Source organism: Pistacia vera, unplaced genomic scaffold, assembly GCF_008641045.1.
Source record: "Pistacia vera cultivar Batoury unplaced genomic scaffold, PisVer_v2 Contig557, whole genome shotgun sequence".
NCBI classification, from domain to species: domain Eukaryota; kingdom Viridiplantae; phylum Streptophyta; class Magnoliopsida; order Sapindales; family Anacardiaceae; genus Pistacia; species Pistacia vera.
In genome coordinates, this window is record NW_022196398.1 from 225,955 (window position 1) to 241,446 (window position 15,492).

Genomic DNA, 15,492 nt, shown 5'->3' on the forward strand with positions numbered 1-15,492 from the left:
TAATCTATCTCATGTAACTGTTCCTTCAATCAAGCTAAAACCTTTTGTTTCACATATCAACACTCCCCTTCAAACTGGTGGCTTATATATATCACAAACTTTCAAGCTTGTTTAAAAGATGTGAATGTTGTTTGTGACTTAGAGGCTTTGTGAAGATGTTAGCTGGCTAATCTATGGTTCGAATGTGCTTAGTCTTGATCATCCCTTCCTGTACTTTGTCTCTCATAAAGTAGCAGTCAATTTCTATGTGCTTTGTCCTCTTATGAAATACTGGATTAACCGCAATGTCATTCGTCACTTTTTTGTCATAGTATAATTCAATAGGTATTTCTATCTGAATATCCAGATCTTTCAATAACCTAAGAATCCATGTGATCTCGCATGTGGTTTTGCCCATTGCTCTGTATTCGGCTTCTGCTGATGAAAGAGATATTGTTGACTATTTTTTTGTCTTCCATGAGATCAATGATTCCTCGATTTGATGTAGAAACCAGTGAGGGATCTTCTTGTCGTAGGGCATGACCCCAATCTGAACCACAATATGCTTTGAGACTCAAGTTTTCTGCTCGAGGCAAGAGGAGTCCTAGCCCTGGGCATCCTTTCAGGTATTTGAAGACTTTTACTATTGCTTCCTTATGTAATTGCTTTGGTGCATGCATAAATTGGCTGAGAATTTGGACTGCATAGTAGATATCAGGTCGTGTCATTGTCAAGTAGATGAGACAACCGACCAAATTTTGATAACTAGAACTATCATCAAGGAGTAGATTTGTTTTTGAATCTTGAGTAGTAAGCTTTCATGTTTTATTCCACGAGAATAATACTTGGTCTACAAGCTGATAACCCTAAATCCGAGATTAATTCTAGTACGTATTTTTGTTAACTGAGAGATATTGCTGCTGAGGAACTTGCAATTTCAATGCCCATAAAATATTTTGGGTGCTCCCAAATCTTTGATATTAAATGACTTATGCAATTGCTCTTTTAGTGTTTTGACGGCAGTTTCATCATTTCCTATGATAAGAATATGTCGACATGCACCATAAGACTGATGAAGGATTTACCTTGATGTCGAGTGTAGAAAGCATAGTCATGTTTGGATTGTATGAAGCTTATAGTAGTAAGAGCCTCTGTAAATTTGGCATTCCATTGTCAAGATGCTTAGTCCATAAAGGGACTTTCTCAATCGACATACAAGATTCTCCCTTTGATTACAAAGACCTGATGGAATGTCCATATAAATCTTTTCATCGAGGTCACCGTGGAGAAATGCATTGTGAACATCCATTTGATGAAGTTCCCAATCACGATGAAATGCCACAAAGAGAAAAGCCCGTACAGTAACATGTTTAGCCATGGGTGAAAATGTTTCCTGATAGTCAAAACCTTCTCGTTGAGTAAAGCCTTTGGAAACAAGGCGGGCTTTGTATCATTCCACTGAACGATCTGCTTGGTATTTGATTTTGTATACTCATTTGCAGCCAATGGGTTTCCTGTGAGTGAGTCAAGCAACCAAATCCCGAGTATGATTTGTAACAAGACCATTAAGTTCGGCCTCTATAGCAAGACACCATTATGGATGGTGTATAGCGTCTGAATAAGAGGAAGGTTCTCTATCAACATAAATGTTGGTCATACATGCCTTGTGCTTAGGAGACAAGCGATCAAAACTGACATATGTAGATGTGGGATAGATAATACCTATGGTGTTGGAACAAATGTAATCATGTACACACAAGGGGTCTAGAAATTCTAAGATTTTCTAACAGTATTGGTTCAATGCTAGGTGAAAGGAACCATCAAGATGCAATCATTGGAGGAATCATTGACTGTGATGGTGGGTGTTGGTAATGTACTATTTGTGCCATCTTCTATTGGTTCCTCTGATGTCGTAATATCAACTCGATAGAGGTTGAGATTTTGGAATTGGAATGAGTGTCAGAGGAGTGCCATTAAGTGGCTCAGACAATAGGAGCAGGCAGGAGTGAGTAACCCTGAAGTGGATTCTTTTACAAGGTCAAAGAATAGAAAAACTCTCGTGAAATATCACATCACGACTATTAGAAATCTTTGTTCCTCTGGATTGTAGAGACAATACCCTTTTTGTACATTGGATACCCTATGAAAACACATCTATGCACGAGGCCCAAATTTGTCCGTGGACCAACAATTGTGGACTAACAAAGACATCCGAACACCCGTAGAGAAAGAGAGCTTTTACTACGAATTGTATATATTTCTATATAATTTGTCTGTACAGAAAGTGTTAATTTATACAAAAATAATGTGCTTATAAGGAATAACAAATTACATATCATATGATTATTGTAGGATCACCACAATCAAGGAAGATTGTTTAATATGTCTTCTCATGTAACTGTTCCTTCACACTCTAAAACTTTTTATTTCACATATCACATTACCATTATGTTAAACGTTTTTAAACTAAAGATTATATATGGACTTCTTGCAGAAACTACCATTAATTATTCTATATGAGATTTCATGTTATGCTATTTATTTAAGCCTTAAAGAAAATCCTTTATGAACAATAATTTTATTATTAATTGTTATAAGATATGATACAATTTGGTGTAGTATAATAATGTCTGTAAAGCCACCATGTATATATAAAAAGGAAAGAGGATTTCTTTTGAAGAAACGAAAGAGGTTGGTGCTATATGTAGTGGTTTATTATTTGTATCCATCTTGGCAATGAAGTTACAATGGCGATGGAAGTGGCTTTGGTTTGAAGTAGTACACTGAGATCAACTATATATGTTTGATTGATTCTACTCTGTCACTCACTTACTTCATTGTCACTATTAAATCATTTGATGCGTCCCACTATTATGTGGACTCCCCACTCCACAAACACTTAAAAATATTAATTAAAATATTTCAAAATTATATATCAATTATTTTACAAAAAACCATATACTTGATAATAAAAAAAAAAAAGTAGTACTGTTCAATTAATTAATTTATACCATGTATATATACAACTAATCAACTCGTACTAATAATAAAATATTCATGCATGCAAATCATCTTAAACCAAAAGTTTGCATACATATTCAGAAAGAAATTTAAAAATTAAAAAAAAAAAAAAGTGATATCCTGTTGTGGAACAGTGACGAGATAAAAAGGTTGATGAACTGAAAGTAACATTACATTTGCAACAAGTGAATCATTCCTTTTTTTGTTATGCTGATGTTGACCACCACTAAAGAAAGATCGATGTTAATTCTTTCGACTTTCAATTCATGTTTTTTTTTTTTTTTCCTTTCTTTCTTCATCGCAGTATACCTACAACAATCTGGTTTTTTGCCTCCCCTTGTTTTCTTTCTTTACTGATCTTTTTCATTTATATATTTATAAAACATTTATTGTGAAATGAAATGGGTTGTTTTAATTTATCCAAAATAACTCCACCATACAATTTTTTTCCTGTGTATTTTGTGATTCAAGATTAGTCTAAGGACGATAAGCTTGCTAGATGAACAGCCCATGCCAATATGAGTCCACAGTGTACTCTAATTAGTCAAATCCCAATCTACGAATATTCATGCAAACCTCAATAGAATATAACTCTCACTAGGTCGTTCGTTCACACTCAGCTAACATTCAATCTCTCTGGATATTTTCTAGGTTAAAATAAATATATTTTTTTAATGGGATTAATATCTTTCCTAATATGAGTTTTTCTAGGATCTTTGTAATTAATTAGTTATTTTTCTTTTTTACTATATGTACATTTTTATTGACAATGATCAATAGCATTTTTATATTTATTATAGTGAAAACTAGGTTTAGGAGAAGATTTAACTCTTATTTTTTACGCCAACGATCGATCTTCCTTTTGAAACATACCTTAACATTTAGATACAGAAATTCATAGAATATTTTAAAGCAAACAAACAAATAAAAGAAACCAAGAGAAGAGCCTTTAGCACTATTTTTTTAGGGCACTGGGGCCGAAAATAGACCAATAGTCCCCAAAGAAATACAACTGTTTTTCTACCGACAGAAAGCAATAGCAAAATTGAACTTAAAGAGAAAACTAAAACTAAATCTGTACCGGATACTGCAATCTCCCATATTATTGGATTCAGAAATACTATGTTTACTCACAAGTTTTACTAATTGCCTTATTACTTTTGTTAAAATTATACATAGTATTCATATTATACGTACGGTACCTGTATTATACGTTATATTTATAAAGGATAATAAAATAATTAGTAAGATGGTGAGCAAATATAACATTACTCTATTGGATTTGTCCAGCAGTTAAAAAACATTGATTTTGAGGAAATTCAAAGAACAAAAATATTTTTCTGTCAGAGTCATCCATCTGTTTCTGGTCAGTAACTACAGTGAGAAGAACAATCTGCAGAGAAAGATATCACAAGCTCAACAGCATTATAATATATTGTGGCCATTATGATACCAGATAACAATCATAAGATGTAGTGACCACTGACAAACTTTTACATAGTTTTAACTTATTGGTAGCTGTGACTATCACCTTCAGTACACAAAAAAAAGGCAAACATACGCGTCACTATTCCTCATCATAACGCACTGCAAAAAATTTAAAACCGAACTGCACTGTATTAATTTATTGATTTAGTACCATGGAAAGTCTTTTTTCCAGTTCACTTCATCGTTGCTGAAGTAAAATCCGTCTTCTTTCACAAGCCAAGAACACTTTCTAAAAGGGTTACACCGGCGGCAATCCCTTCGAACTTTAAACGCATCAAAACGTTTTCTTTTTCCTTCCCACTTCATGGTGCACAAGAAATTTGTGGTGCCCCAGAAGTTGGTTTTGAGTCTCCAACTGAAATCGTCGCCTTCTTGGAGCGCACGTCCGCCTAGATCACTGTCCTCGGAGGAGCACCAAATGACCAAAGGCAATGAGGAGTTGTTGGAGAAGCCGTTTATGACACGAACGTCGTATTCTGTACCGAAGAAATATTGCTCCGGTTGGAACAGAGAGATGAAAATGATGCCTAAAGCGACGAGAAGTATAAGCAAAATGCTACTGTGAATATTCATGCTGTGATTTTGTGGAAAAACGGTAGTGTTGTTTTGTCGATGTGGATTGTGGTGTTTCTGATTTATAATGCAAAATGAGGTGTTTTTGGAATGTCTTTTATTAGGGACTAAATATGGTTAGAGATTTTATATGTTAATCCCCATAAATGTTTAATTACCTTATATTTGCACTTAATTAATTTGGAATAATTTTACTATTTTATCAAAGTGAGGTGCACTGGAAGAATTTAAAAGAAAAAGTAATTGTATTATAAAAAAGGGCAGTCGATATACTGTTTCAATATATGTATAAAATATCATATCTTTAAAAGAAAAAAATTATACCATAAGACCTTATAGAAAGAAAAAAGAATAAAAAGTAATGTTGACTAATTAATACTATGCTTGTGTATGACATAAACGATATACCGTAAAAGTCTATATTTTAAATTATGTGACTATGGTCCTTAATTAAAATTTATATACATAAAAAATTTCTAAATAATATCTTCTCATACACCACACGCTAATTAAAACTTTAATCAAAGGCTCCATTATAAATCTGAGTAAAATAGTAAATAAAGAATTGAGACATGATAAATGAAGAAATAGTTTAAAATAAAACATAGTAATTATGATAATGGTTATGATAAGGATCCTAATTTCTAACACATCTGTCTGATCAAAAAACGGCGGAAAGAAGAAGTTTGATATTGAATGATGGGGCAATTAACAAAAGAGCAAACGATATGTTCCCACCCAAAGATAAGTGAAATGGCAACTTTCCACCATTTATTTCATTTATTCTAGATTCTCACTCTTAAAGTGACTCTGTTAGTGACTGTGGAGCTTCGACAAGTGCTATTACAAAACTACCCTTGTACCGTCCCATTCCAAACCACCCCATTCCCATTCCTATTTGGGTTTTGTGTTTTTTGCCCAAATTCCCAGCCTTTTTTCGGCCACCCTCTCCACTAGAAATCATCCCCTACCCAGCCATTCGACTCATCGGGCAGCCTTCTCCAAAACCCCCTTATTTCTCAATCCTGTTCACCCTGTTTTCACCGTTGATTGAAGGCCCTTTCCCTAAGGTTTGGTTGAGTTAAATGATGATTGGGGTTATGGTGCTTGTGCTGGGGTTATGATGTGGGTGGCGAGGTTTGTTGACAGGTTGGCACCGAAGGTTGGCCGAAAAGTCCTACGACCGTGGAAGATGAAAAGTCGCTTAGATGGGTTTTGCGACAACTGGTAGATGGTGTGGGTTTTCTAGCAGTTGGGAGATGATTTGGGTTTAGCGACGGCTGGGAGATGGTGTTTGAGGCGGCAAAGGGATGGTGGTGGGTTGGTGGCGGTGGCAGCGGCGGTGGAGTTGAAGATGGGCTGGGTTGTGAGAAAATTTTGGTAAAAAGACATAAATACTCTTTAACCGTTATATTAAATGATTTTTGGTTAATTTAAGGGTGCGAATGTAGAATTTATGAAATCAGGGGTGAGAACTTGTATTTTTAATAAACCTTGGGTGGGAACTATGTCGTTTACTCTTAACAAAATAATCAAAGAAGAGAACACCAAATCTGAAATAAGGTTATTTTATTATCGTATCTAAGTAAATATGATATTCCGTGAGATACTAAACAGGAAAGACACAAGTAGTGATGTGACCTCTTACAAGTAGTTTCAGATACGGGATTATGTTGTATCACAAGTTGCCATTGGTAAAGCCGCAAAGGATTCATGCGTTGTTTCTTTGTTTTTATTATATAAGAATATGATCACATCCTTTATTTTATGGTGGGTATTGATTAGTTTAGCTTATAAAATTTCTTATCAACATGTATAGAGTTAACGACTTTTTCCTTTTCAAATAATGATTTAATGACACTTTCCTATCCACCAACTTTTAAAATGCTATTTTTTTATTGAAATTTATATTTTTATAGTAAACAGAAATCAAACTCGGTTCAAACTATTAAGGTTTTTGAAGAAGAGAGACCGATGAATCTTTTAATGGTGGAAGGGTTGATTTTGATGGTTGGAATTTATTAGAATTTAACTTAGGAGGGGTGATTGCGCAACCCTAATTGCTCGATTTCTAACAATTGGCAAGGTCGACGGGAGTAGGATTTGAAGGGTTTTAGTGAGTGATCATTGAAGAAGAGAATAGTGGTGGTTTGGAATCGCAATGATACAGGAATCGAAAACCGAACATAAATTTAGATAGTAAAGTAAAATTTTAAAAGTCTATAGAAAGTATCATTAAGCTATTATTTGGGTGAGAAAAAATCGTTTACTCACATATATAATATAAAAAAGTTTAATTATGACCCACATTAATGTATATGAAGAATGAATCATATATATGAGGAATTGAGGATCGGTAATAGTTTTGGACAAGAAGTTTGTTACCAATAATTTTATGTTTCCAACAACATGAATTTTTAATTCTGATGACCAACTGTTATCGAAATCAAAATACTATTTCTCTATCAAATAATTTTTAAGGGCAATCTTAATGTTGCTTTTTCTACATAATAAAAAATCTCTCCCGCTAAAGTAAGGTGGGAGAGAAATTATATAAGAAACTTTTCTCTAGATTCATGTTATCTCATCCAAGCAAATATTTGGTATATCTGACAGCGTGAAGCAATGATGTGACCTATAAAAGTATCCATTAATTTAAATTAGAGTGGCTCCCAAATTAGATAAACACAATCTTGTTTATAGCTCTGTATCGGCTGGATACCCACTCTCCACAATTTGCATTTCAAAACAAAATTATTCTCTTGGAAGGATTAAACGTGATTGAATGGATTTGGAGCATTACAAAACACTATTTTTGTTTTTGTTTCTTTGTGATTTGATGTCTCTACGTTGACTCTATTGGAGTTGGTAGTTTAGAGAGCCTTCGGCTTGTATAAATTGTCCCAATTATCTGAAAAGATATGAAAAAACAGATATGATGGTGTTTTGAATTTTGCACTAATGAGTGGGAGATATTGGACTTTCAGTTATACGGCCCAAATATGTGCACCATTAGTTCGCAAAAAAACATACATAATTGTTTGTTTCTATAAGTTTGAGTGAAGTCTTTTCACTATGGATGTCGAATCCCAGTATTATACTAGAATTTCATCAACTCTATTGGATTCTTGACAAGTTTATGATTTTTATGCTTCCGCATAGCTTTGTTTGAAGTAGAGAGGAAATAAAACTATAAAAGCTTTAAAGAGAATGCTTATTCATTCCTCAAATCACATTTCTATTATACATATATAATGTCAATTCTAAATCAAACCTATATCACTTTGGAGTTAAATGTTGAGATACAAAGTTAATTAGTATATAACCAACTCAATAATTATAAATTCCTAATATATGAAGGTCTTATTTGAAATACAAATCCAACCACAAAATCTAATAACTTACCAATTACACATCTAATGAACCAACAAATAATATATTACTAATATATAAGGTTAAATTATATTAAAATATTGAATCTTACATTTAACAATATAATTTATCAATCTAGTTAAAGTATGTTAAACCATACCAGTCCTGGTAGTCTAAAGCATTCAGACTATTTTTATCCTTATTATTTTTTTATTAATGACAAATAAGTTAAATCATGTGATTTTTCTTTAAATAAACCCTTGACCTTTTGAGAATTAAATGAGTCTAGATGATTATAAATAAGAATATTTCATTATTTATTTTATACAATAAAATATGTGCATGCCTCCATTCTCACAAGCCTTCACTAAATATCTATAATTTATTTATTTTTAAAGAAAAAAATAAGCTGCCAAACGAAGCCTAGGAGAAGTATTTTTGTCTCTTCTCCGAAAAGTTACCATGTTAAAAAGATTGGCTCAACGTGACCTCTTGACTAATGATAAAGATTAAATAAAACACATTTATAATGCAGACCTCTATAATGTATAATGATCCCTCTATTAAAATATTAAAACATATTAACAGATAAATAGGAAAAAGATCCACGTTCCATATTATTAAGCAAGGGATACATGCAATGAATCCACACCATATTTTTACATTAGGTTGTATATATATGGTATTACTCTTAAAATGCAAAGGTTGTATATACTGTATATGGTACTACTCTTAAAATGCAAAGGTTGTATATATATGGTATTACTCTTAAAATTCAAAAAAACAAAAAACAAAAAAAAAAAAATTTACACATTTGACTAGGACTTAAAACTAAGAGTAATACTACACTTATAAAAATATTATATAAAATATTTCTTATAAAATGACGTGTCAACATATGATTGGATGAATTAATATAAAAATCAATCATTATCATTTAATATACATTTATTAAGTTAATTTTTATATTGATTCATTCAATCATATTTTGACACATCACTTTATATAAACGACTTTGTGTAGAATCTTTGTTAGTATAATATTATTGTAAAACTGATTTTCTTTCTAAATCATGTAAGTGAACCGATCAATTCATTCAAATAAAAATAAAAATCAATGACTCTCTAAAGACAATTAGTATCCAATAAGGAGAATTCTTTTGCCCAAAATCCTGATAGTTTAATAGTCAAATGCCATGTTATCATCATAGACTCATACTTCCATTTCCTATCTTTGGAATATCCACATTAAATGTCAGTGTAGGATACATAAAAATCGTGCCTCTATGAAGACATGTTTAGGTGCCACACAGGACGATTCCTCAGACCATATACATAATATTCAAAGTGAGACTTGACAAATTTTCATGCAAATGCAACCACATCATTCTACGACTGCAACACTCATTGGTAATGGTTTCAATATGACCGACCAATATTATAGAGAACTTGTATTAGATTACCTTGTAAGGTTTGAGAAATGGTTCTATTTCCGTTGGAACGTCAAATATGGCTTCCTGAAGCCAACAGATAGTTAGTCTGACATATCTGCGGAAGCCATATCCATCATGCTTAGAACGCAGTTCGCTTATAATCCTCAGAGAGCCTGCCATATAACATAAATTCAGAACCCTGTTATATCATTGCAGCAAATTACGAGCGGAGAGCTGAAAACCACAACTTAGCCACTGTCCGTCAGGCCTGCTAGGTGAGAAATCGCATCTTCAAGACGAGAAAAGGATGCCAAAAGCTTCTCCTGAAGTTCAGTGGAGTCAAACTGGTTTTGCTGCCAATGGGAAATGCCATCACCAATAACTTTTAAACCATTCCGTAGTAATTCCATTCCTTTACTTAATTCATCAGGAAGTTTTCTTCTCTTATTAGATTGGTTTTCACCATCAAGTTCCATGCTTTGACATTCCATTGGTTCTGACTCCATATTTGAAATATTTTGGACTACTTCTCTAAGCATCAAACCTTCCTTCACTAACAACCCAAGCTGCTCAGATCTATGTGTAACTGTAAGAAGAGCCAGTTCCTTCTCAAGAAATGCCTTGAACTCAGACATAAATCTCTCCTCATTTGGCTCATTTCCAGACTCCAAATCATATGAAAGAGCAGCATCCTGGGGCACAAATCTCCACAACTGATTGCAAGTGGTACGTTCAGAAAAATAGCCAAACGCTGCAAGTGCCAGATGAACAAGTGCCCAATGCCGGTCTTGGAAGAGCATGTGGTACAACTTCCACACAGCACAGCTCTTAGCACAATCATCACTTTCTGACATCTCCACCTCACCAAATCCTGCCATAAAAAGAGCCAATTCTGCTTTGCATTGATACACCTGAATATCTGAGTCTGTTGATCCTGAGATAAACAGGTCCTGAAGCTCCAAGATGACTTCCTCCATCTCATCAAATGCATATAGATGCTTCATATTCGAAATAATCCCAAGCGTTTCACTCAAAAGCTTACAGTATTGCTTCTTCATCAGCTGGTCAGCAGGATTTCTACAGCTTCGGATAGTAGAAACTAAAAACTTCAGGGTCTTCATGTCAATATCAGATATACCGACCTGGCTATTGGACATAATAACAGCATTTAATATTGTTACCATCAAATTATTGACACGAGTCAGATATTATCAGCAATAGATCTAATTTTAACCTTGGAGATAAATAAAACAATTAAGCTCAAAACACTCAATAGCCTGAAGTAGAACCAAAACATATTAAGATTTCCAGAAATGTAGAAAAGAAGTTTCACAAAATAAATTAAAGTGAAAAAGTAATGTCAGCTATAGGATGAGTGGAGTACAGATTTTTTTATCTCTGAAGTCATTCAAATAATTTGAAATTTTAGTGAAAGGTCAATCAAATGCTCATAAAAGTTGCCTAGTATTTTATAAAATGAAATAAAATACAGGACTTTTACGCAAATGCTACTATATTATAATAATTGTGGGATGCAACTCAGGACCTGATGTCTGAAACTGCTCTTATACCATTTTTAAGAAAAAAGAATGCAGTATACTTACAGTGACGGCAAAGAAGCAGATAGAGCAAAAACTGGCACTCCCAACACACCAGAACTGGAGGCACTGAACGATTTGTCAGCAAATCTCTCAATGAAGTTACAATAATCAGTAATGATTTTTTGTTTGGCAAAACTTCTTATATTATCTGACAGAGAATTTATCGGAAAACCTTCCAAAAGGAGAGCAAGAAACATAATTGATGATGATTGAGATCTGTCTTCATTGGCAACATAATTGTAAACTTTGTCTACCAAAAATTGTCCACTATAAGTAAGAAGCACGCAAATTGATCGTGCCATTTTTCTTAGGGTAGAACCAGGAACAATAACAGATTCTGAAGATACGAAAGACTTCATCAATGTGCAAAGTTTATCGATTATACCATTCACTAAGTCTACCTCAGCATGACACACCAAAAAGCACCAAAGTTCCATCACAATCTCCCAGCAAAGAAAGTGAGGATGGAAGAAATTTTCAAACAGGAAAAACATAAAATCCTCCCAAGCACGACATGAAGACACTACAATCATGAAGGTTTTTAAAGCGTGCAACAGAGCTGAAAACAGAGTCTCCCAGACTAGTTCAACAGTTTTTCCAGAACTATATAATACTGGAATTTGGGAGACAAGAATGGAAGAATACACCTCTTCATCTGTTAACACTTCTAAAAACCAACCAAGCTTTCTGGTTATTGCAAATTTCGTATCTTCTTCAAGATCAGGAGAATACATAAGAAAACTAAGAAACAATCCAACTCGACCGGGCAATAACATTCTTGCCCCAGACATCGCTTCGCAACTCAGAGAAAAGATTTCATCAATCGAAGCTGCCCTATAGTTACTACTTGGATCTCCATGGATAGGGTTCAAGTTACATTCCTCAGTAAATAACCAGTCAAGAATTTCAAGCTTCTCCTGTCTGACAAGAGCTGAATTCAGTAAAGAATTAAGTAAATCCAAAGAAGATCTCTCCAGAAGTTCTGTCAAAACTTCGCTGGCAACTTTCAAACCTTTTTCATGACTCAGTGAAATTCTTAAACTTGAGATCATCACTACACAAAGCGTAATCTCTTTGTATACCGTATATGCTTGACTAGGAAAGAGGGAAGCTATCTTTATAGCATTAATCAGGTAAAATTTCACTGGAACAAAAGTTCTTCTGGCTTCATTTACAGAAATGGCTTCCTTCAGTGAAGAAGACCAAGCTTCAGCTGTGCATCTAAGAGATTCATTGACCAGTGAAATCAAAGTCACTATAATATCTGCTGCATTCACTTTTACTGATAATGCTCCCTTGCCAAGCTGAAGCAAGGAAACCACACCTTTCCATGACACATTTAGTACTGTTACCAGAGTCCCACCGCCACTTGCAGCCAGGATGCCCAATTCAGACAATCTTTCTACGGCACATTTTGTTATGTTTGCAACATGGTTCATAACTATAGGCTCTTTGCTGTCGAATTTATCATTTTCAGATCTTGCATCACAGGACTCCACATTTACAGCTTGAGAATACTCTTTGCAAAGTCTTATCACAGCATCAACAATCGTCTGTGCAACTTTTATAATATCCAAGCCTACTGAATTGATAATCTGGTTGAAATTGATAAAAGAGTGCTATCAGCAACAGAAACCATGTTGGTTCTTCAGATTACAATAAACGCACAAACATGATGCAGTTTTGGCCCTTTATCAATAACTGTGCAATGTAGCTTGTGTTATGACACAGATCAGACTTCTGTGTTCAGCTCCAAGATATGAACTTCAGGCAACTAACATTTCTTCTTGAAGGAAGAGAATGAAAGCTTTTTGCTATTATCATAATTATACTAGCCTCTCAATGGATATGATTAATGGTATTCTCGAAGAAAACTTTTCATACAACATAAAACAGTATGGTACAGCAAATAAATTGTAAGAGTCAAGCCACAATTATTATCCTTGGCTTGCAAATCTGTTCAGCAATTACTGATTCCGGCGTCAAGCTCAAGTTTGACTGTCCAATTGAGTGTTAAAAAAATCCATGATAAAGAATAAAGCATAGTACAAGGCCCATGGTACACCTCATGCTTGAGATTAATTTTGCAAAATGTGCATCCACATATGAAAACAAAATAGTGTGTAAAAAGAAAACAACCCCCATAAAGTTATAGAATTTACTTATATCTTTCAACGATCAATAAAAAAACTTCTGAACAAGAAAATATATTTTTTTTCTTTAAAAAAGGTCAATGTTACATCATAATCAGAGTGTGAAGAAATTAGGGAAGAAATGACTAAAACTCTCAATTTTAATCCTAGTTACATCCTTATTTTCACAAGCCTAATTCTAACTAAATTTAGGTATATATCTTCAACTTTTAGTTTTCTAGAATATAACCATAAGTCAAGGCCAAACTTGGGTCACCTGATAAGTGGGTGAAATCATTATTAAGTCAAGGTTGCAGCTTGTTTAGACCCTTAATCTACAACCTTGATTATTATTTTCTTACTTATATTTTAAATTGAAGGTTGTAATTCAAACAATGTCATCTGAGCAGCGAAAATCTTGAATTTCTTCAAAACGATGCAAGTTATTGCAAACTTTTACATGAGAAAGATAAGCAAAAGAATAGTAAAGACATGAATCTTCCTAATCATAAATATTCCTAACATGATAAATTTAGAGTTTAGCTAATCAATCATGGATGAAGCTAATATACCAAATCAAAAAAGTAAAATCTTTTTAATGATACGAATAAAAAAAAAAAAGTTGTTACCTTGCTCTCTGATATTGCATCTTTTGTTAAATTTAACTGTTCCATAATGAACTTCTCAATGATAATCATTGATGCCTCACAGTTTGAAACAGGATATCTCATAAGAGCTGAGAAACTATCAGCAGAGAAACTCAGAAACTCTGAAAGCAGCTGCAAAAGATAAATATAATGTCAAAGAAAATTATACACGTACAAGCTATTTGGCACATTGTTGGCAAAAAGATAATGTTTTTCAAGAAAGGTATTGCTAAAGTTTCAGATGAAATGCAAATGAACATGTTCTGTGTAAGCACTAAGTCCATTCTTCACAAAACATTCTTACCAAGAAAGGTGGCAAAATTTCTCATAAAAAATAATAGAAAGTAAGCATGCAACATTCTGCAAACTGGATAATGGTGACAAATTAAGCATATAGGAATACATATGCCTGAGGCAAAGGAATAATAGGAAAGCCTTAAATACAAACTTATAATGCACACTGATACTATAATTTCTCCTAGATGACCAGGCATGCTTTCGAGCTATTCCTACTTCAGATTATTACCATTTCCTTCAGAAAACCAGTAACTGCAATTTGCAAGATTTTGTCTCTTTGGATAGAAATATGGTCTCATCAATGTCAATACTGTAGGATACTTATGGGCAAGGAAAGTGACAAGAGTAAACCTAAGTGGAAAACAAAATCATCAAACCTTGGATATTGAATCAAGATCCAATTATTGGTATCATAAATTCACTCAACAACATAATAACAGAATGGCTAAAACAGGAGATATTTCAGATTGCTTTTACTGCACATAACCATATTTTACATTGCATTATGCCCTTACGTACAACCATTCATAAATACAGATCACCATTAATATACCAAAAATGAAACCTTAATTATCATCCAGATATAAGGTTACAGACAAGTTGCAACTTAAACCAAATATAATACCGGATCTCTCAGCTATTACTAACTAATAAACATAAAAATTCATTTAAGCATCAAAGTCAAATGTCTTGAAGAAGCAATGAAACAGCATGTCAAATTTATCTACCTGGAAAAAGAAGCTGCAATGCTCTTCCTCTTGAGACTCCTCTTTTGACATACAAGTCATCTTCAGATGCTTCCCACACCACATGCTTGCCTAACATATGCACAGATTAAGAAACTATACTATACTTGCAAAGTAAATACAGTACAGAAACAAACATACCTTCATCCCCAGACGAAGAAATTGTACTAAACACCCAGATAGGTCTGAATCTACATATTTTGC

General features: G+C 33.7%; 2 protein-coding genes across 2 annotated transcripts; both read right to left on the reverse strand.

The window, feature by feature from the left end:
• Nucleotides 1–4,521: 4,521 nt before the first annotated feature.
• Nucleotides 4,522–5,101, reverse strand: LOC116108178 (S-protein homolog 6-like). The gene has a single exon (XM_031394449.1). The coding sequence runs from the start codon at nucleotides 5,059–5,061 to the stop codon at nucleotides 4,633–4,635; it is 429 nt and encodes a 142-aa protein (XP_031250309.1). The 5' UTR covers nucleotides 5,062–5,101; the 3' UTR covers nucleotides 4,522–4,632.
• A 4,549-nt stretch (nucleotides 5,102–9,650) lies between these two features.
• On the reverse strand, nucleotides 9,651–15,360 carry LOC116108221. Its single transcript, XM_031394490.1, has 4 exons — nucleotides 15,271–15,360; nucleotides 14,228–14,377; nucleotides 11,470–13,061; nucleotides 9,651–11,011 (listed from the first exon to the last, which is right to left on the reverse strand). Exons 1-4 carry the CDS (start codon nucleotides 15,352–15,354, stop codon nucleotides 10,114–10,116), a joined length of 2,724 nt encoding a protein of 907 aa, XP_031250350.1. The 5' UTR covers nucleotides 15,355–15,360; the 3' UTR covers nucleotides 9,651–10,113.
• Between the last annotated feature and the right edge of the window lie 132 nt (nucleotides 15,361–15,492).